This window comes from Phyllostomus discolor, chromosome 4, assembly GCF_004126475.2.
Source record: "Phyllostomus discolor isolate MPI-MPIP mPhyDis1 chromosome 4, mPhyDis1.pri.v3, whole genome shotgun sequence".
Lineage (NCBI taxonomy): Eukaryota > Metazoa > Chordata > Mammalia > Chiroptera > Phyllostomidae > Phyllostomus > Phyllostomus discolor.
The window spans coordinates 19,134,324-19,155,778 of record NC_040906.2 but is presented as its reverse complement, the minus strand read 5'-3'; the positions used below and the strand labels follow the sequence as shown (position 1 = coordinate 19,155,778).

The following is a 21,455-nucleotide window of genomic DNA, read 5'->3' as shown; positions in this document are numbered from 1 at the left end:
CTATTAAAATTTCTACTTGTCTAGAGCTCAGGAACTATATGAGAAAGAAAAAAATACCAGGTGAAAATAGTCAGAGACTATGAAACTAAGTCAGCAACTGTAGGAGAAAGAACAGATACCATGTGAAAATCAGTCAGAGACTATGCTCGCTTTTGCACATTTTAAACATCAGTGACCAAGCCACATAACCAGAACTTGTGATCTGGTTATAAAATCTGTTGCCTCACTTTTGTATAGGGGTAATCTGGTTGACTTAGCTGCTCTATTAAGAAAACGATTGCAGAATAAACATGTCATCCTCGAGAGTTCAAGAGTCCCAATTGAAATACATTTAAAAGTTGTACTGTCTGATAAATAAAATTTGGGGCTCTTTAAAATATGAGCTAACTTCCAGAAGTACTTACTAACTTGGAAAATCTTTTGCTTTGTTGCTTTGAATCTCAAAAAAATCATTACTTATTTTCACATGACCCCTGTCTTACTCAGGCATGTGTGAGAATGGTTCTGCTACGATCCATCGTCCATTTTCTATCCTTTTCCTCGGTTGAAGTATGTTTGTAGTTTTCCCTTTAATATTAACTGCAATCAATTTAATTTTATTTCAATATAATATCTAAGCATTAACTGTAAAGAGTTTGGTGCACAGAATATGAGAAGTAACTTTAATTTTCCTCCTTTAAACATTACCAAATTTGGATAGAATATTTTATCTTTTTTTAAATTTCTGACACTAAAATAATGTGGCCTTCTACTAATTACCTACTTACTCTGATAGGTAAATCTTACAGAGAACTGCTTCTTAAAAATATTTGTGGACTCTTGTTAAGTGTTTAGTATGTTGTAGATGGACCTTTAACTTGTCATGTTGATAGAACATATCAATCCACAGAGCTGCATTCTGGAAAACCACTTATAAATAGCTAGTATTATCTCAGGTTTGAAGAAAAGTCCCCAAAGTATGGTCGGGGTAATGATCAGAATAATGAAAATAGAAGGGTAAAATGAGAAACTATCTCATGGTATCCAATTTAAGATATTACAATGTCAAAAGGTTTAAAAGTTAAGCCACACAAACTTTATATTCTCAAAGAGTCTACAGTTTAGAGTTGGTGATAGTAATTTAAGGGTCATTTATAACACAATGTGATATATGTGCTATGCAGTCATATAAGAGGAATTCATGTCTCATACTAGGGGAGTAAAAGAAGACTTCTTGAAAGAAGTGGTATCAGAGATATGAACATGGTGGCTAATATTAGCCAAGTAGAGGAATGTGCAGGTGGAGCAGAAGGTAGGAAGGCTCAGGGACAAAATAGATGGGAAAGACGGAGTTATGCAATTTAAGAGCTCATTCAACAGCTAAGAAATTTGAATTTTATCCTGAAGGCAATATGCATTGAAAGGATTAAATAGGGAAATGAATTGATTGGACAGTTATTTAACAAGATGGTTTAGGAAGTTGTTGCTATAGAGACCATGGCACCCTGAACCAGTAGAGTGGCATTGGAAATGGAGAAAATTCAGTGAAATGGAGAAAAACTTAGAAAACATAGTTGCTAGGGCCTGGAAATCATCTAGACATAGAGAATGAGAAAGAGAAGGAAGTTATTTAATCGTGACGCCCACATTTCTGGCCCAGGAAACTTAGTGGATGTCAATGAGATAGACAAGAAGATGAATTCAGGTCAGGGCACACTATGAGTAACAGTCATGTCCAGTAGGTACGGAGGTACAGTCTCAAACTCATGTGAGAGACGTCTGGTCTTGAGACGTAGAAATGAGAATCACAGGTTTATAGAAAGTAACTTCTAAAGCCATGGGGATATGATATCACCCACAATATGCAAAGTGTAAAGAAGAGAAATTCAATGATAGAAACTAAAACACCAAGATTTTGATGTCTGCCCATAGACCAGGGCAAGTGGGATTCCTGCACTGAGTCCCATATTTAAAGTGCCCTGCACTTTGCTCCTCATGGAATGAGGAGTATGCAGGGCCAAGGGAATATGACTGCCTCAAGCTTACTCCCTACACCATACTCCGACCTCAGAACTCCTTGCCCCAATGGCTCTGCAGTTGCTCCTGGGGTGAGCAGTGGGTTACAGTCCTCTCTGTACTGTGTGCTGCTGGAAATGCATGCTTTTCAGCTTGAGGAATGGCCCGCCCTCCCCTTCTCATGCACTGCATGCGGGTACAATGCGAAAAAAACTTGGGTGTGCAGGTTGAGATGTGTACACATGTGCCCGAGGCTCCTTTGGAAACTGAACAGAACCGAGAGACCAAGAACGTGTCTAAGAGAGGGGCCTGGCTCCAGGCAAGGAGGCGGCTCTGCTCATGCAGCCAAGGTCTGGTGTGGAACGCCCAGGTACCTGAGAATTCCACATTTATTAGAACTCAGTCTTCTAGGTTAGAAGGGAAAACCATAACAGTTTTCCACTTTGATTTATATTAAAGCATTTAGGCATATGAATGGAGGCCTCCATTAGTACTTTTGCCCCCATTTGTATAGCTGTTAGGGGTAAATCCATAGAGGAGGCTGAGTGGAGCAGTCCTGACGGTGGAAGAAATGGAAAAAAAGTCAATGTCGTTGAAACCAGGGAGAGAGGGTACTTCAAATGGAATTAATCAATAGTGGCAAGTGTTCTATAGGAGTTGTGTGAGATAGCCTAAAAAAGATGCACTGAACTTGGCACCATGGAGACTAGTGATGATGTCAATGAGAATAATTTCAGTGGAGCATAGGGAAGAATCCAGGGTATGAGCAGAAAGAAAGAAATTATAGAAAACAAGCAGAGAGAACTCTTAGGAAATCCATCTTGGAAGAGAAGGAGAACGTAGACAGGACCTGGAAGGAGACTTGGGTCTAAGGAAATATGTTTTTTTAAATGATGAGAGTTTATCACATCAAATGCTAAAATAAAAATGCCAGTGGAGGTGAGAAGTTGAAATATAAGTGAGGAGAAGGAAAAATAATAGTGTAAGGTATTTGGGGGGCTGAGATAGGAGAATTCCAGAGCACAATTAGAGGAATTAAGCTTAATCAGAAAGAGAGATACTCATCCTTTGAAACAAGAAGAAGAAAGTATTCAGGTAGATGCACATCATCCTATGGGATTAGTGATATTATACTGAAATCACTTCAACTGATTTTATTCCCTGTGAATCTGGATATAATACCATCAAGGCAAGAGGTACCATATTTACAGAGAGAAAAGTTGAAATGGCCAGTGGTGAGTAGGAGAGAAGGCTATTCAGAAATAAACCAAAGGAGGGCTGCTACATAATATGGGTGGGACAATGGATGTTTGAGATCAGCTATTCATCTATTTATAGTGACACCACATTGTAAGGCAGTGAGATTTTCTCCAGAAGCACTAGCCACTGTGTGGATATGGATAAGAGGCTCAGATGGCTTCACTGGAGAATGGGGTTTCACCAGGAGAAGGTGATAGAACAAATCAGGAGAGTCAAAAATATTAGCAAAAGAATAGAAAAAGTGATCACAGGATCACAGCTAGCTAAGAAAAGAAGAGACAAATAGGAAGGAAGCTCAGGGGTCACTGGCTGGGAGACCTTAATAAGGTCAGAGAACAGTATTTAACTGAGAGACACAGAAAAATGGAATTTACAGTAACTGTGGCATAATAAAATGTTTTTCACTTCAGACACAGAAGGAGTTACTATGCAATTGTTATATAATATACCACTGCTAGGGCAGAATCCAAATTAGAAAAAAAAAAACACTTCAAATTCCTAGTAAAAATGTAATGTCATTATTTTCTAATCAAAATGTAAATTTAAAAATCTGTCCCTTTTTTCTAAGAAATGTAATAAAGTCAAATTGAGAGTAGCATCCCTAACTCATAAAAAAAGTGAAAATATTTTCAAAAGCGGAACTAAATAAATTCATAGGACAGAAAAAATAGACATGAATTTCATATTTTCCTGACTACACTAGTGTCTAGTTGAGACATAGGCATTTAATGGACATTCATCAAATTAACCAATTTTAAAAACAGATGAATTGGCATTTTTTAAGTTATTTTTACAAAGAAAGAGAGAGAAAGAAGTCACCAAGGGCCCAAGGCCAGCTTTTGAGTGCACTCTCAGGGGCTCACAGTGAACTATGGTAAACTGGGGGCTTGGGGCTGCAACCAGCCTCCTTCCAATGAGCTCTGTCCATTCGTCTTTCCAGATTCTCTTAAAGTGGTATTTGGTAATTTGTTAGTTCTTCAATTTTAGATTGAAAAGAAACCTTCTCTAAGTATTCACTGGAGTACTAGGATTTTATTACCCTTTCCTCCCTGAAATAACTAAAGGTTTTCCCCCAGGTAGATGTTCCACAGTGATTTTGACAATAGAATGTAAGAATCTATTTAAATGTTTTTATTTCTTCTAATTTATACCCTACATAAGGTCTATAAAAATAAATATTACATATGCAATTAATGCCAATTCTTTATATTGAATCTCTATTATTATTCACAGTCTTTTTAGAACTTAGATGCTTTTTGTATCCTCAGATACTTTATGACTTAACAGTGTGCAGAAGGATGCCAACTGTGAGCACATCAAAGACTATCCAAGGGCTTGCAAGTGAAAAAGGAAAGTCTAACACATCATACTTAATCTTTTCAGTTCAAAATAATAGACTGGATGAAAACAAAGATCAAAATATGAAATACAGAACCAATATGAAACATCTTAAATGTAGGTTGCTGCATTATTTTTCTAATGCAAAATTAAAAAAAAAGAAATTTCCTTTTACTTTGATCAAATACTAAAAACATTAACATCATGTAAAGAAAACAGTTTAGAGACCAAGTGCTAATGCAAATTTCAAAACACAATCCAAAACTGGCTAACAGACTACACTCTTTCCCCTAAGGGTTATTATGTTTTAATAAATCAACATTTTGTTTTTACATGCTTTTTTACTTTATATATCATTTCATTTTGAGACAGCAACTTACTACTATCAGTCTTTCCTGTATTTCTTTTCTTAAGCCCATAGACTTAAGTGTCTGTGTGTGTATGTGTGGATGATATACACGGAATGGCATAAAGTAGAAAAGAATAATGAAGAAAAGAGACTGACATCTATTTCATGAACTGAAATACACTGCATATATTTCTAATACATGGGAACATGTCTTTGCCCATTAAAATCACCTTTTTAAAGAAACAAAAGCATTTGTAATGCTTACCCACAAACTTTTGTGGAGTGGAGCTTTTACGTTTTCCCATATTCCCCGTGAGCTTCTCTATGACAGCAGGTCTCTCAAAAGGCACCAGAGAAATATTGTTGTCCATAATAGGCTCTTGTTCCTTACAATCTTCTATAGGAGGTACTATATAAAACCATACAAAAAATGCAATCTGATAATTTCTTCAACATTGTAAAGATACAAAGCTGGATTTGCCCTCTCAATATGTGTTAGACAAACATAAGCTAGTATGCTTAAATAAAAGCAAGTAGAAAGATAACCTCCAGTGTTCAAGTACCCGGTAATTTTACTCCGACACACAGAGGATTTGTTTTTATCTGAGCCTCTCTCAGATCAATGACATAAACTGTTGCCACTATTGGTGGCAAACATGTTCATCTTGTTTCTCATCTTATTCCTCTGAAAGTGTTTTTTGACATTGACTAAAATCAATACTACTTTAAGACTGCACTATTCTCAAGGCTCTTGGAGTTTATTTTTGTAAAACAATTTAAGTAAGTCGACTAGTATGGAGGAAAGCTTCAACAGACACAGAGAATAACAGTACAGTATTTAACTAAGGTTTTTTTTTTTCAGCCATGTATTTTCTTGTAACAGATTTTCTACATGATGAGCTGAGTGAGCTGGTAGCCCTACCCGCAGCAGTTGAATACCTGCACAAGGCAGCCTTGGTGAAGGAGATCCAGTTCTGAACGTGTGCAGCAAACTGGCAGCTCTCTAGTTGTCATTTACTTTAAGAAGAGCTCTTCAAGTAAGAGAAAAGAATCTATTTCCAAATAGGCATATCTTCTCACTGAACTGCTCTGATTCACTGACGTACACTTTCCATGGTGCTCCCTCTCCATCCCATTTCAGTTGCTACAGGCTGATACGCTAGCTCATAGGCTGGATACCAGCATTCACACAGTCGACAAAGAACTTATAAAATTTCTCTTTGAATGCAAATACTGTCACAGAACATTTAACTAAGGACAGAGTAACATCTGAGACAGAGTAAGGTCAGCGGATTAAAACCAGTGCTCACAGGAAAGACCATAACATATTGCTTCTTGATTACTATTGCTTTCTCCAGTGGGTCCTGTGCCAACACTGCTTGAAAACAAAAAGGTTTCATATCTTAGGGTATCTTTACTTGTTCAACATGCACTGTAAAATGATTTATTCTCCTATTTAAATTTATAAAGGATAGTTCCATTGTGCACAACACAATGCATTCCCATTTATAAGGGTGGATGCTAAAATAAAGTGAAAAAGCAAGAGATGAAAGTTAAAATCCAGTGCACCATTCACATGACCTATTTAATAAACAATACAGGTTTAAAATTAAAAAAAAATTAAAAACAGCATCAAAAAATTATTTTCTTAAATTGAACATGTTTAAAAAGATTGATATTCAATCTGAGTTTTGGGTTAACCTAATATAGTCTAGTAGATATACCAGAAAAATTTAATCGTAAATCTCTGTTTTATAACAGGTTCTCTGGTTATGTACGGCAAGGGACTCCGCAATTGCCGGGTGTTAATTTGGCAAAAAATTCCAAGAATGAGATGCAGAAACAAGGAAACAGTTAACTCATTTTCTATATTGATATATAATAATATTTGTCAAGTAGAAAAAGTCTGACCACCTACATTATGTAAAACATTATGTCCTATCTTACAAACTAAAATTTAAAAAGAAAAAAAAAGCTAAAAAAGTAAAGCAAAGAAAAGAAGACCCTAAAATCAAATAAAGGGGATACAGGAGGATGCAATAGCAGTGACATGGTGAGGAACAATGTAATTACATAGATTATTATCAAAATCTTAATTTTTGTTTTGGGTGGTGGACTACAGGCATTTATTAAGTTATTAAAAAAGTAATTATAGACCAAATAACTATAGACCAAAGATGAAAAATATGTCACGGACCAAGATCCAAAATGAAAGAAGGAAAGAAAAAAAAGTTTGTTGTTGTAAATTTTGCTAAAAAACAGCAAAACTGGTTAACAGGGTTTGCCCCCAAATTGAATATACTAATTAGTTTTGAAATGAGTAGTCTTAAAACTTAGCAGTTTTGCTCTAAGTCTCACCTTGAATTTTCATATTTGCACACATTTAACATTCAAAACGAAACCTGGGTGTGGGAACTGTCCCACACCACATCCACCTCAATTCAGATGATTTGTCCCAAGTTCAATGAAGCTCATGTGAACAGAAAATAATGACTTTGGCAGAGCTCTGGTCTGAATTCTTCTTTACCACCGTCCTTTACATATCAAATGGAGATCTTGTGTCTACCACACTGACAATAATCAATAACAACAACAACAACAGCTGACAGATGTGTTAAGTGCTGTCTTAAGGACTTGCATTTAATAATTCGTTTAATGCTTTACCCCTCCCCCCACAAAGAGATAGGTTCCATTACCATCTCCATGTTACAGACGGGAAAACAAAGACCCGGAGATGCTATTTCCTCAGGGTTCACATCTAGTTAGAGATGGACATATGGCTGAACCTCGGTGGCTGGGCTCTGGACCACTATGCTATGGTATTCTTTGTAGAATTCATTGGAATTTTGACTTTATATAAACAAGTTTGATATATTTCTAAGGTCTGCCATTGGGAAAATATCTGATATGTTTTCCCAATTACATAACTAATCTGAATTTTTTGCTTTCGTGAATCTGGATGCAACTCATCAAAATGTTTCTGGATATACAGGGGATGGGCAAAAGTTGGTTTACCATTGTTTGCATGGAAAATAATGACAATAAATAATAAAACAAGAATAAACTGTGCTTTGCTTATTCACAACTGTGAACCTACTTTTGCCTACTGCTATACATTGCTCAAAACATAAAATAAGCTCTCTAGTTCACTCAGGGAGGTTTGCTCCCACAGTGAGGCATTCATCTGGGCTAAGAACATATCCACACGCTAACTTCACTTGTTGGAGCAAGTTTCATAACCAGATATCTCCCTTGAAGTTACAACCAGGAAAAAAATTGATTTATGCTTGCATTATTTCATTATCCCATCACACTGATAAATCACAGAGACAGAACCATAGGGTCCCCAACACAGAGAGACCCAGATTAGGTCATATGGCCACCCTGAAACCAGAGGGGCGGCCACACAGGCTGACAGACCCGCCACGGCTCATGCAACGGGAGACAGTTCTCCAAAGGGAATGGAAGTCTCCTCATCGAAAGGAGAAGGCAGGTATGTGAGGCAGGCAAAAACAACAGATGTCTTCTACATTGTCACACATTTTCTCCATGTCGCTGAATCTAAAAGAAACTTCAGTTATCTTAGTTATTTCCTTGAGAACATTCAACAGTGCTGATAGTTGCTTTGGCTTCTATAAAATTACTCTTTCCACTTTCAAGCCTCCTGCTCTTACTCATCTGTATGGCTTTTTGTTTGTTTGTTTGTTTGTTTGTTTGTTTTTCCCTTCCTGGTATATTCTTGGCCTTCTAGATATCTCACTCTGTATTTACCCATGCAACTTCACAAAGCCTGTTGCTTCCAGCTACTGTCTATGTAAATGATGGCTCCCCCAAGTTGATCTCCTACCCATCTCTCTCTTGAGAGCTTGATTATATATATGATAATATTAAACTTCTTTTTAGTTTCACTTGGCTAACTCTCACAGGTACTTAAAGGATAGTATGTTCAAAAACTGAAATCTCCATTTCCTTAACCCAAACTTTCTATTTCTCTAATTTACATCTCAGTGAATGGCACTACTACCTACTTGCTCATCCATGCTAGGTAATTGTGGCAGATCCTAGATTTCCTCCTTTCACCCAGTCTCCAGCCCCTCCTCTTCCTTACCACCTCTCCTTAAGTATACATGGAGCTCCCAAGTGTTTTAGATTCTACATCTATAGTTGCTCCCAATTAACTAACTTTTCTGCATACTGCAGGCCACTAGGCCCAACTCAGTCAATCAGTAGACTGTTGTAATGGTCTACTTGCCTCTAATCTTGACTCTTCTGATCTATCTCCCACATTTCTAGCAATAAAATGTCCATGTAATAATGTTTTGAGGGATAAATGACAAATTCTTCACTTAGCACGATAAGCCCTTGATGCTCTGTCACAGCCTGTACCTCTAGCCTTACCCACCACCTATTTTTCTTCGGCTCTAATTATACAGAGCTGCTTCTAGATCCTGAACCCATAACGCTTTTAGACTTCTGTTTCTTCACACATGCTGTTCTCTCTGCATGAAACTCCTTCTTCACTTATTCAGCTAGCTATCGTGCCTTTCAAACCTCCACTAAAACATGACCTTACCTAGAAATTTCTCTTGGATACCCAGTGTGATCTCTCCTCTGTGTCCCTGGAATGCTTATCACGCAAGACAGAGTGTTCTAACTGTTGGCTACTGGTCCATTTCTTCCGAATGTTGGTAAGTAGCCTTAGGGTAGAAACTGCATCTTATTTGACTTTGTATCTGTAGTATCTTTTAGGATGTGAGACAAATATACTATCCAATGGATGTTTTCCAAATGACTTAATGAAAGAAATGTCCCCCAGTGGAAATAGGCAGAGAAAGCTTACTAGAGAGTTTACCCATTCCCAACTATGTCTCCAGACTTGCAATAAAGAAATCCCCTTCACCAAATAAACCATAAATCTAAAAAGTACACGTTTTTCTTTAAAAGTGTACTCTCTTTCCAGTTTACACTTTCATTTTTGTTTTTAGGCAAGGAGGGGGATGTTAATTATGTGCTTTGATTTTTAAAACTTTTTCTTCAAGTTGAATATACTTGAAAATGAAGCATAAAATAATTTTAAATAATCTGCCATAAAAACCAAATGCATTATTATCTTCATTTGCAAAAGTACAAGTCGTTATTTTTCCCTTCGCATCAAACTAGAGACCCTTTTATTCCACCTGCTGAGTTTGTGCTCAGCATTTCTCCCTGTTTTCTCCTCCTCCTCAGCATTCTCACTTCCCATCTCTCTGAGCAAGCCGGTCAGCCATCTACTTTGTATTCTACATTCGTGACATTTTTCTTTAGGAGACACAAATTGATTACCCCAGTGAAATCCAAACACTGGATCAGCATAAAAGGCTCTATCTTTACTTCACAACTTACTATTTCAATCTCATTTCCCACCACTCCTTGAGTTCCAACTATGTTCCACTTCCAGGAACCTGCTAAAGTTCTTTTTATACCTCTAAGTCTCAGCCTGTGGCAATGGCCTGCCCGGACAGTACGTTCTCTGTGAATCTGTCCAAACTATACAACTTTTCTCACCCTCATCCATGGGTAAAACACTGCACTACGAAGCTTTCTGTGCCTTCTCCAGACAGAGTGAGGTCGTTCCGCATCTGTGCCCCTGGAGAAGCATGCATACACCTTCATGACTGCATCTGCTTCATTTCATTTTATTCGTTAAGTATGTATTTCCTACTGGACTGTAAATGTAAGAAAGACATTGCGTCTATTCCCTTTATCTTTATATCCCCAAAATGTTCCAGAGAATTTAGCACATAAGCCCTTGATAAATGTTTCTTGAGTGAGTGAAAGAATGCCACTTCGGACACTTTCTCACTGTAAGAGTTAAAGTGGGGAATAACATGTTTTGGGAAAGAGAGGCTAGGAAATATAACTATGTCAGATATGCAAATAAAAGAACAGTAATGAATTTCAAGCAGCTAATGGCCACCAAAGTGATAGCAACCCCTACACATACCACTAGAAGAAAAGACTCCCCACCCCCACCAAAAAAATAGACCGCATGGAACAAGATAGTAAGAGAGAGAAGGGGATAAAAATGATTTCACTGTGGCTCTGTTTAAAAGGAGACACATCCCAAGTAACGTATATGAGACAAGGTTAATAATGGACTCCAGCAGCAGTCCATTATTACCTATATTTTTCTTTCTCATGGCATTTATCAATCCCCGCCCCGCACATTCAGTTCCCCACTAAGTAAGTTAAAAAAGGGAAAAGGAAAGCAAGGATAATTTCAAATTATTACTACAAAATACATAGAAAATTATAGTATTAAATGGCATTAATATAACCTTAGGTGGTTAAATTGATATCCAATACTGAGGAACAAATATTTGGGGCTCTAAATGATATGGAAACTCACTTCCCCCCTCCTTGGCCTCACCCATGCTCTCCCCAGGAGCTGAGTCTCTCTGCCACTGTCCCCACTCTCTCTTCACTAGTCCAATCTCAAGGCCACCCGTAAAGGGCCTGTGCTGGGAAGAGCTAAGCAAGCTGAAAATGGGGTTGATGCTGAGGCTGCAGCACTTCCGAAGAAAGTCTTCTCCTCTCCCGAAATACACCTGTTTAAATTGCTTGTCAGCACTTGATCTATAACTGGTTAATCTGCCAACAGAGAGTTAAATGTTGACTATAATTATTTATGTACACCTATTTCCCTATATGAATAGGAAAATGAATTAATAAAACTAATAATCCAATCAAATGTAAAACTGCAATAAGACATCATTATATGGAAAAAGTAGCAGTGCCATAAGGTGTGTTTGGAAATCTTGGTCATGTCCCCAAGCCTCTACCCTGCCTCAAGCCACCTCTAAAACCAGCTATTTAAACAAAAATAGTGTGCTTAGTAGGCAAATAAACCTCTAATGCCTAAATTAATGCCAGGAAGTAACATAACTGTAAAGGGGATGGAACATTTACAACTTCTTAATATTTAATGCCCAGAAATGTAACACTAAAAAGAACTATTTATTGGGTGTTTATTGCACACCCAATAACATTTAATTATCATGCCAAGCCTATGAGTAACACACTTAGACACCACATAGCTAGAGCGGGTCTGTCGAACTCCCAGGCTCACCGCTTTAACCTCTATGCTATGAAACCTATGCTACCCTCATAAGCCCAGGCAGTGCAAACTTGCACTACAAATTTACTAAGACTTAGAACAGAAAGGTTCTATAATTTTTTAGTTAATAATAATATCAACAAATAGACTCACAATGATAAATGGAATTAAATCTGATTGTGTACCCTCAATACAAGGAAATGCTTCAATTATTCACAATAACAAAATATTTTAATTAAAAGGAATCCCCAGCAACATATATTGACTAGCTGCTAATAAACACAGTTCCACAGTAGACACTATATAAAGCAAATAAAAGCCCCACAAATAAGCTTAGATCTGTCTATAAATCACGCAATAGATATTTATACTTTAAAAGTCACTATAGCATTCTCTAATTGCACTATTTAATACTGCCAAATCTTTTTATATAACAGATATAAAAATACCAATAAGTTAAGATTTTTGTATGTACTCATATGAATAATAAAATAAAAAAACATATAATTAGTAGGATAAGACAAGTCAAGATGGCTCCAAACATCAATAACAAATTAGTGGTTTTCCTTGTGAGGCTGGTATACTAACATTAATTTATCGGTAATGGAGAATTATTAACTGATACATCTTACAGATTGTCTTTCTACCTGCTACCGTGTGTTGTGCAGATCAGGATGTTTTGCACGGGTTTTGATTTTTGTGGAGGGAAGTGGTGCCTAGTTTTGACCTAGTTTGTGTCCTACACTTATAGAAAGCAGAATCAGTAATTTCCAAGATACATCACAAGACAGATGGGAGTAAATTCCAATTACATCACTGATCACTTACCTAAGAGAAATGCAAAGGCACAAATAGCCAGTTAAATCTGTCAGGAAACCTGGAGACCTATGTGGAACTGTTAGGAAGAGTAGTACCTTTGTTTGGTATATTCAAGGGTACCTGCTATTATTATGTTTATGCAAATACATGTTAGGAGAAATAATGTGTGATTCCCACAAAATCTCAGTAGAGTTTGTTTGCAAAGTGTCCCAAAGCTCAACTCATTTCAAATGCTCAAGAAGGTAATCCCACGTGAGGTTAATGTGGTCTAAAGTTGCTTTAAACAAAGTAAGAGTCTATCCCCATGCTGCAGGGCAGACGGAACTATTTACCCCATTAGAAACGACAAGAGCAGTGGAGAGGAGGATGAAGGTTGTGAAGGCCGTTTCTACCCACCATGGTGACTCATGACCTGCCCCGCGGCCTCCATGCTGACGTTCTGGAGATAGTTGTGGCAGCGCTCCTTGTGCTCCTCCAGTGAACTGCGCTGCTTGTAGCTTCGTCCACAGTAGTTGCACTTGTGAGGTTTACCCACTGGGAAGAGAATTCAGGATTAGTGTGCGGCCAGTCTCGTCCACAGCAAAATTAACAGCTAACTTCTGATAGTCTGGAGGAAGCATTTATATGCTTTTCAGACTTAAATCTCTTCCTCCTCCACACTCTGATTTAGATAATAAATCTCTACCAAGGCTAGAAGACAGAGAGAAGATAAGGCAGATGGTACCTTTGGTGACAGAGGAAAAACTGAATCCAATTCATGCTCTGACTGTATCCTACATGATCAGTCTTCAAATTATCTGACTCTTAACAGTAACAGTTACTCTTAACACAGTTCTGTCAGCTAGATACATGACGAGAATTATTTTGTACTTATTTTTTTCGGGGGGTGGTGGTGGAAAGGACAGAGAATCACACTGAAGGAAACCAAAATGCAACAACTTGAAATGTCATTGTTTAATGAAAAAATTATTCATGGGTACCAAGAAGACTAAAAGGAATTCAAGTGATGAGAAAAAGTACAGATAAAAGCAGAGTTTCTCTTTTTTTTCCACCTTGGTAATAACTATTCACACATGCAAAACTTCGCAGCAAAGTGTGTTCTCCCACATGAGCCCTGTTCTTACATTACCAAGAATTAAGCTCCTGGGTGCTCTGAGTCAGGATATTAACAATAACCAGTGAAGCCCTAACATATTCAGTTATCCAATGATCATAGTATTTTCCAACGTATTTCATACTTAGAAAATAAATTATTTGCTAATAGCCAGAGAGACATATCTCAGTACACCTGGTACAATACTGTGATGATCACATTAAAAAGAAAAAAAAACTTTACAAAATTGATTAAGAAGGAAAAAAAAACATTTACGGACAGAAGCATGGTTTAATGTATAACTGTTCACAAGGCCATCACAGAGCGCTCCGGCTCCTGGTTTTGAACAGGAGGGAGAGAAACACACACCACCAGGTGGTCTGGGCCGAAGCCCTCGGCGGTGAAGCACAGAGGGAGCCTGGGGAGTGGCTCTCATTCGACTCCCAAGGGGATCGTTGTGCTTCGCCCAGAGGTCAAGCGGCCGACTCCTTTCCGTGGCCAAAGGCGGCATTCCTGACCAGTCACCTTCCATGCTATGGCAGTGGGAATAAGTGGGACTGAAATACTGTAACAAGGCAAGGTCTTCACAGCTACATAAACATTTCCCGGACTGATTTTTGTTTGAAACAAAACCTTTACTTTATATTTGAGGTTCATGTAAACTAAAATAAGTTGTTTCATTATTATAGTTTTTTGGTAAATTATCTTAAACAAAAGCTTCTAAGGCATGATTACTCATTTCTAAAAATACTAGGCAAAGTAACTTCTATTATTCAGAACCAAGGATTTCTGAGAAGTCGAAACCAGGCAGCTGTGTATATTGTGCAGAATGTGTATCACTGTGTAAGAGCATTGAAAAATACAAGCAAATACTTTTCGTCAGAAACATTTAGTGCAAACAATATACTTAACATGTCATTATATTCCATGAGAAGAGACTACCAGAAGAAAAAGCCAGTGTTCCCTACAACCACCACCCAGTTTTGGATTCTTTAGTGCTGTTTCTCTAGAAATAAGTAAGGCATTCGCATTGAACAAGTCTATTGAACAATTAATACTTATTAAGCACATGCACTGACATTAACTGCCCACTATAAACTAGTTCCATCATCTTCCTGTATTATTCTTGTCGCACTGTATCCTATGAAACCTGTTTTACTGTAAACATAAGTTCCTACACTTTCTTCCCCTAATTTATACAAGCAAACTTGATACCTTCTCAAGTTATTTAAATGTAGTTCCCCTTTATTCTCCTTGGCTCACAACCCTTTATAAACTCTCACTTGACAAGGAGTAAAAGACTGTATATGTTATACTGCTTTCAACAGTCATTTATTTTACTCCCCTCATTTTTGAAATCTATCCATTTGCTTCACTTCCCCTTCTCCCACTTTGTCATCTGCTTCCAAACATCACTCTTGCCTCTTCGTACCATCTTTGTTCTCACTGAGTCCAAGGAATTAGAGTAACATTTTCTAAAAGTGTAACCCCGAGTTTCCTAATTCTTCATCTGCACCCACTTCAGCAATCCACACACTGGTGACATGTTGGACTTCGGCATCACATGACTACCTCCAAGAAATTTGCTCTGAAAAGGCTCCACCTATTCCTTCTCACTTAATACAGACTGATAAAGAGCCTACTATGTATCAAAACTGTGATGAAGCTGGATTGTCAAATGGAGACCAAATCTCATGGTACCTATTCTCATGCAACTGACAGTTGGCCAAGGAAGACAGGCAATGAACAAAACATTTGTTTGACAAATCGTGGTAGCTTCTGCAAAGCAAACGAATGCCGTGCTGGTATAATGTGGGGAACTTAAGTCAGCTGGAGAAGGCTGAACAGGAAGGTCTTCCTGAGGGAGGAACATTTAGGCTGATAACCATAGGAAAAGTAGAAGTTAGTCAGATCATGGGACTCGGGGGTGGGGTGGAGGAGAGGCAGTGTGTCAGAGGTTCTGGGAACTGCCATCATTTCTTTCTGTTTGTTCTCACGTCCTTAGTTCCTTCAGAGTCTAGAGCTTGCCCTCACTAGTTTTTAGAAAAGAATTTTCAGACATCATTAACAATCCCTGCCAAATCTAATGGCCCTACTGTCTCCGTAAGACCATTTCCTGTCATTTCTTTGATATTTCTTCAAAATCATGTACATGAAAATGTGGTTAACATTTACTCTCTATATATGATGAGTTTATCTGTATAATACTTACAAACTTATGAGTTAAAATGTATCACATATATGTTCACTGAAGAGGACACACATTTTGCTCCTTTCACTTTTATCAATTATTACACCTTCTCACTATCTGAAACACCTTCATTCTGATATTACTGAAACATTTTAAAAAGTCATCTGTAGCCTCTGAACCACTATATACAGTGGACTTGAATCAATCCTGAATCTTCCTTATTTCTTGGTTATTATCGAGCTTTCATGGGTCTTGAATCTCCTATTTAGTGTCTGGAATCAGGTGCTATGTCCTCATTGTCTTCTCTGCCTCTTACTTTGTGGCAAATACATATGTACATCCAGATTCTGTTCTCAGTACAGTAGTCTCTTTTCCCTCTAGGTTAAGCCCTCGTTTCTACGAAACATCTAAATTATGCCTGGAAAATTGCCTGTATTTGTAAGCTTCGACTTGTCATTTAAACCTTTTTGTAAATGATCTTGGTGAGCACATAGCTTTCTCCTTTGTGCTTTCACAGTGCTCTGTTCACACATGTGATACACAAGACAACTGCATTGTAGGTATCCATTTGGTGTTAATTTATTACCCTAATCCAACAACGAGCTCTGTTGTAGGGACAGAGGTCACGTTTTACCCAGTTTTGAATTGACAGTGCATACAGCAGTCATTAAACACACGAGATGCTCTACAGGTAGTTGCTGAATGACTGCACTTGAACTTCATACTTCCAAATACTTTCTAAGTATTGCCTCATGCATATTCCTCTGAAATCTAAAATTCAACATAACCATTTTAAAATTGGCTTTATTGAGGTATAATTTACATAAAATAAAATCCACCCACTTTGAGTGTATTTTCAAGGAGTTTAAAAGTGTATAGTTTGTAACCACCACCACAACGAAAATATAGAACATCTCCATCCCCTAAAAAATTCTCTCTTGCTCTTTTGCAACAACTCTCTTCCCCACAGTCACTCCATGGCAACCACTGATCTGCTTCTGTAATGACAGTTTTGCCTTTTTGAGGATTTTATATGCACTGAATCATGCACCATGTAGTTTTTTGCATCTGGCTTCTTTCACTCAGCATAGTGATTCTGAGATTCATCCATGTGGTTACATGTATTGGTAGTTGATTGCTTTTTATTGCTGAGCTCCATTTTGTTATATGAATATACCACAGTATGTTCATTCATTTGGGATGTTTCTAGGTTATGGCTGTTAGGAATACAGCTTCTACAAACTTTCGCAAGCAAGCCTTTGTTTTCATTTCTCTTAGGTAAATACCTAGAAGCGGAATTGCTGGTTCATGTGGTAGGGATCGGATTAGCTTTATAAGAAACTTGACTGTTTTCCAAAATGGATCACTGTGCATTTCCATGGCACTGCATATATTAGAGTTAACAGCTGTTTCACATCCATGTGAACATGGTATTGTCAATCTTTTTATTATTTTACCCATTCTAGTAGGTATGGAGTGGTATTTCATGGTGTCTTGTGTTTTTCTAATGTCTCAGGAGACTAATCTTTTGCCATTCACATTATTTCCTTTGGTGAATTAGCTGTTCAACCTCTTGCTATCTTTTAAATGTTATCTCTAATTTTATTACTGAGTTGAAAGAGTTTTTGTTATTCTGGATGAAGTCTTTCATGAAGTATATGCTTTGCAAATATTTTCTATAAATGTGTCTTGCTTTTTTATTTTTGAGTTTCTGTTGAAGAACTCAGTTTTTAATTTTGATTAGATTAACTCCAATTTATCAATAGTTCCATCTGTGCTTTGTGTTTTTGAGTGTGTGTGTGTGTCTTCTATGCAAGAAATCCTTGACTAAACAAATGTCAGAATAATTTTCTCTTTTGTTTTCTTCTAGAAGTTATATGTGTTAGCTCTTACATTTAGGTCTCCGACTCATTTCAGCTTAATTTCTGTATGTGGTATAAGGTAAAGCCTATGCCATTTTTTTAAAAAATGTGGATATCGGATTCTTTTAGCTCTTTTTATAAAAAGTTTTCTTGTTTCCTTAAATTATTTCAGTACCTTTGTTGAAAATCATTGATCATATATTTTTGCATATATTTCTGGACTCTCTATTCCATTCCATTAATTTCTATGTGTATCCTTAAATCCAAAGAGTAGGTCTTACTAACAGTCTTTGTAAATAGTGTAAGTTATCCAACTTTTTGCTTGTTTTCAAAATTATTTTTGTTATTTTAGGTCTTTTGTATTTCCAAAGAAAAATGAGGAATCAACTTGACAATTTCTACAAAAGAAAATCTGTGAGAATTTTGATCTGGATTGCACTGAACTGACAGGCTAAAATTTGAGAACATCTCAACAGTATTGAATTGTTTAAACCATGATCATATTATTGTCCTACCATTTATTTATATCTTTAATTTCTCTCAGTAATATTTTATAATTTTTTTAACATAATGATTTCAACTTATCTCTAAGTGTTATATATAGTATTAGATGTGTCTCAATGTATTTCATATCTTTTTGTATGCAATAATAAATGCTATTGCTTTCTAAATTCCAGTTTTCAACTGTCCATTGTTATCATACAGAAATGCACTTGCTTTCTTCATATTGACCTCGAATCTTGCAATCTTAATAAAATCACTCATTAAGCTTTATTTTTTTTGGCTGATTCCTTGGTATTTTCTATATTATAACCATAAACTAAAACTAAACACAATTTTACTTTTTCTTTTCCAATTTGTCTTTTATTTCTTTCTGTTTCCATGCTCCATTGACAAGACCCCCAGTATGACATTGAATGTTAGTGGAGAGAGCAGTCTTGCCTCATTTCTAGTCTTAAGGGTACATTTTCATTCATTTATTATTAGCATTACTTTTCCAAGGATGGCCATTACCATGTCACAGAAGTTCCTTTTTATTGCTGCAAATTTTTATCATGAATAAATACCAAATTATATCAAATGCTTTTTCAGCATCTATGAAAAGGATTATATGGTTTTCCTTTTTTAGTCTATTAATCTGCAGAATTACATTGACTGATTTTTTTTACTGTATTTAATCAACTGAGTTCTTAATATAAGCCCTTCTTGGCCATGATATATTATTCTTTTTTCATATTATTTCTGGATTCTACTTGCCAAATTTTGTTAAGAATTTTGGCACCTATGTTCATGAAGGATATTGCTATATAGTTTTCTTTTATTATAATGTTTTTGTTTTAGTGTCAGGATAATGCTGAACTCATAATTCATTAGGAAGCATTTCTTCCCACTTCTATTCTCTAGAAGAACTTGTTACTTAAAAGTTTCCTTAAATTATTTATTTCTGGGAAGGTATTTTCACTGTAATTTCAATTCCTGGAATAAATATAAGGCTATTTGGAGTATTTCTTTTTTAGTGAGCTTCAATGATTTCCATGTTTTAGTGAATTTACTAATTTTATCTGCTTAAATCTATTGACATAAACTTCTTCATAATATTTCTGTATTGTATTTCCAGTGGTTATAGGAGTTTTAGTGATGTTTCGTTTTCATTTCTGATGTTGGTAAATTGAGCACTTTCTCTTAGTATTGACTGATCTTGGCTAGAAGTTTATCCATTTTATTGATCTTTTTAGAGAATCAGTCTTTGATTTTATTGGTTTTTCTCTATTATTTTTCTGTCTTCTCTTTCATTGATCTCTGCCTTTATCATATTATTTCCTTACTTTACATATTCTACACTTATTTTCCTCTTCTCTTGTAATTTCTTAAGAATCTTCATTAATTAGGTTGAGACCATTTTATTTTTCCAATATAACCATTTAATGCTATACATTCCCATCCAAGTACCACTTGTAGTCTTATGTTCATGTTTCCCTTTACATTTTTAAATGTATGGAGTATATTAAAACAGTTGTTTTATCATTCATGTCTCCTGTTTCTACCATTTGGTTATTTCTGGGTCTGTTTCTACAGATTGATTTTTCTACTGATTATGGATAATACTTTCTATCTTCTTTGCACATTTATTAATTTTTAATGGGATGCTGTATATTATAAACTTTATATTAGTGGGTTCTACATTTCTTTAAAGTATATTTTTGGTTTATGCTATAACATTTCTTGCAATCAATTTATCCTTTTGATATTGCTTTTCTGCTCTAAGGCAGATACAGAGCATGCTTTGATAAATAGGCTAATTTAGCCGCAGCACTAAGATGATAACCTTCTGAAGACTTCACTCAATGCCCTGCACGTTACAAAATCTTTCCACACTGGCTAGTGATAATTAACAATTCCCAGCCCCACATAAGGTCTAGGAACTGTTGGAGTTTATGCTTTCTGGAGTTTTTCCCCCTTGGCAGTTTCCTCATACACATAAGTACAAACTATTTTGTGAAGGATTGAAGGGGCACCCTCCAGAACTCCAGAGCTTTTTCAGTGCAGCTTCTTCCTGTCTGATCCTTTGCCTTCCACTCTCTAGGCACGGAGGTCTCCCTGGACTCCTCATTTCACCAAGACTGCCTGCTCTGTTTGTGTTTGCTGGTCCTCAACTGCGGCCTGGAAATTGCCTCCTGGAAGTAAGCCGGGGTAATGGTAGAACTCACTGCCTTTGTTTTCTTCTCTCAGGGGTCACAGTCCCACAGTGGCTATTGTTAAATGTCTAAATGTCATTTAATGTACATTGTCTGGCATTCCAGTTGCTCAAGGCAGGAGGGTTATCTGATCCCAAATATTTCATCATGATTGGATGCAAAAGCTATATTTTTAATTGGACTGAATACCAAGAAAGTCACACTAACTTGATAAGCTTAAATACCAATGCAATTCATGTAAGTAAAATAAAGTTTCTTAAAAGTATAATTCTAAGAATATACAATCTAAGGATTCTAAGACACAGAAGATAACAAGGCCAATACTCCCAACTATCTCAAAAGTTAACGTACAGTCTCTTCCTTGACATACGGTACCTCATAAAAATCCTACACTTGTACCTCACAAAAAAAAAAGACATCCAGTATAAATCTGTCAGAGCTATAGACACAGATTACTAACCTGGACAATTAATTGTATTTGAAGATTCAGTAAAGAAAACTTGACAATCTTGAAAACTACTCAATTAAAAAATTGCTAGCATTTACTGAGATTATCTCCATCTATCACTACAAGGAGTTAAAAATTAAAAAGGCCTGTTCCTTTCTATACATACTCCTAAGAATCCCATATATGTACCCAAAAGGACAAATCAAATACCCATAAAGAATGTTAAAGTAGTGACATTTGCCATAAATTCACTGGGAGTTATAAAGGCAAATAGTACAACCAACTTTTGTTCACTTATAGTTTCTTGG

At 36.5% G+C, this 21,455-nt stretch overlaps 1 protein-coding gene across 17 annotated transcripts in view; it reads right to left on the bottom strand.

Moving 5' to 3' along the window:
• The window catches only part of IKZF2 (IKAROS family zinc finger 2), a 144,609-nt gene that overhangs the window by 7,977 nt on the left and 115,177 nt on the right, over positions 1–21,455 (bottom strand). For 16 of the 17 annotated variants that reach the window (XM_036022894.1, XM_028509449.2, XM_036022892.1 and 13 more), the window contains 2 exons: positions 13,254–13,391; positions 5,208–5,351 (listed from right to left, as the gene is read on the bottom strand). In XM_036022894.1, coding sequence (XP_035878787.1) covers positions 5,208–5,351; positions 13,254–13,391 — 282 coding nt within the window. The remainder of the gene's footprint in view (positions 1–5,207; positions 5,352–13,253; positions 13,392–21,455) is intronic. The other variant, XM_036022896.1, reaches the window with a different exon arrangement.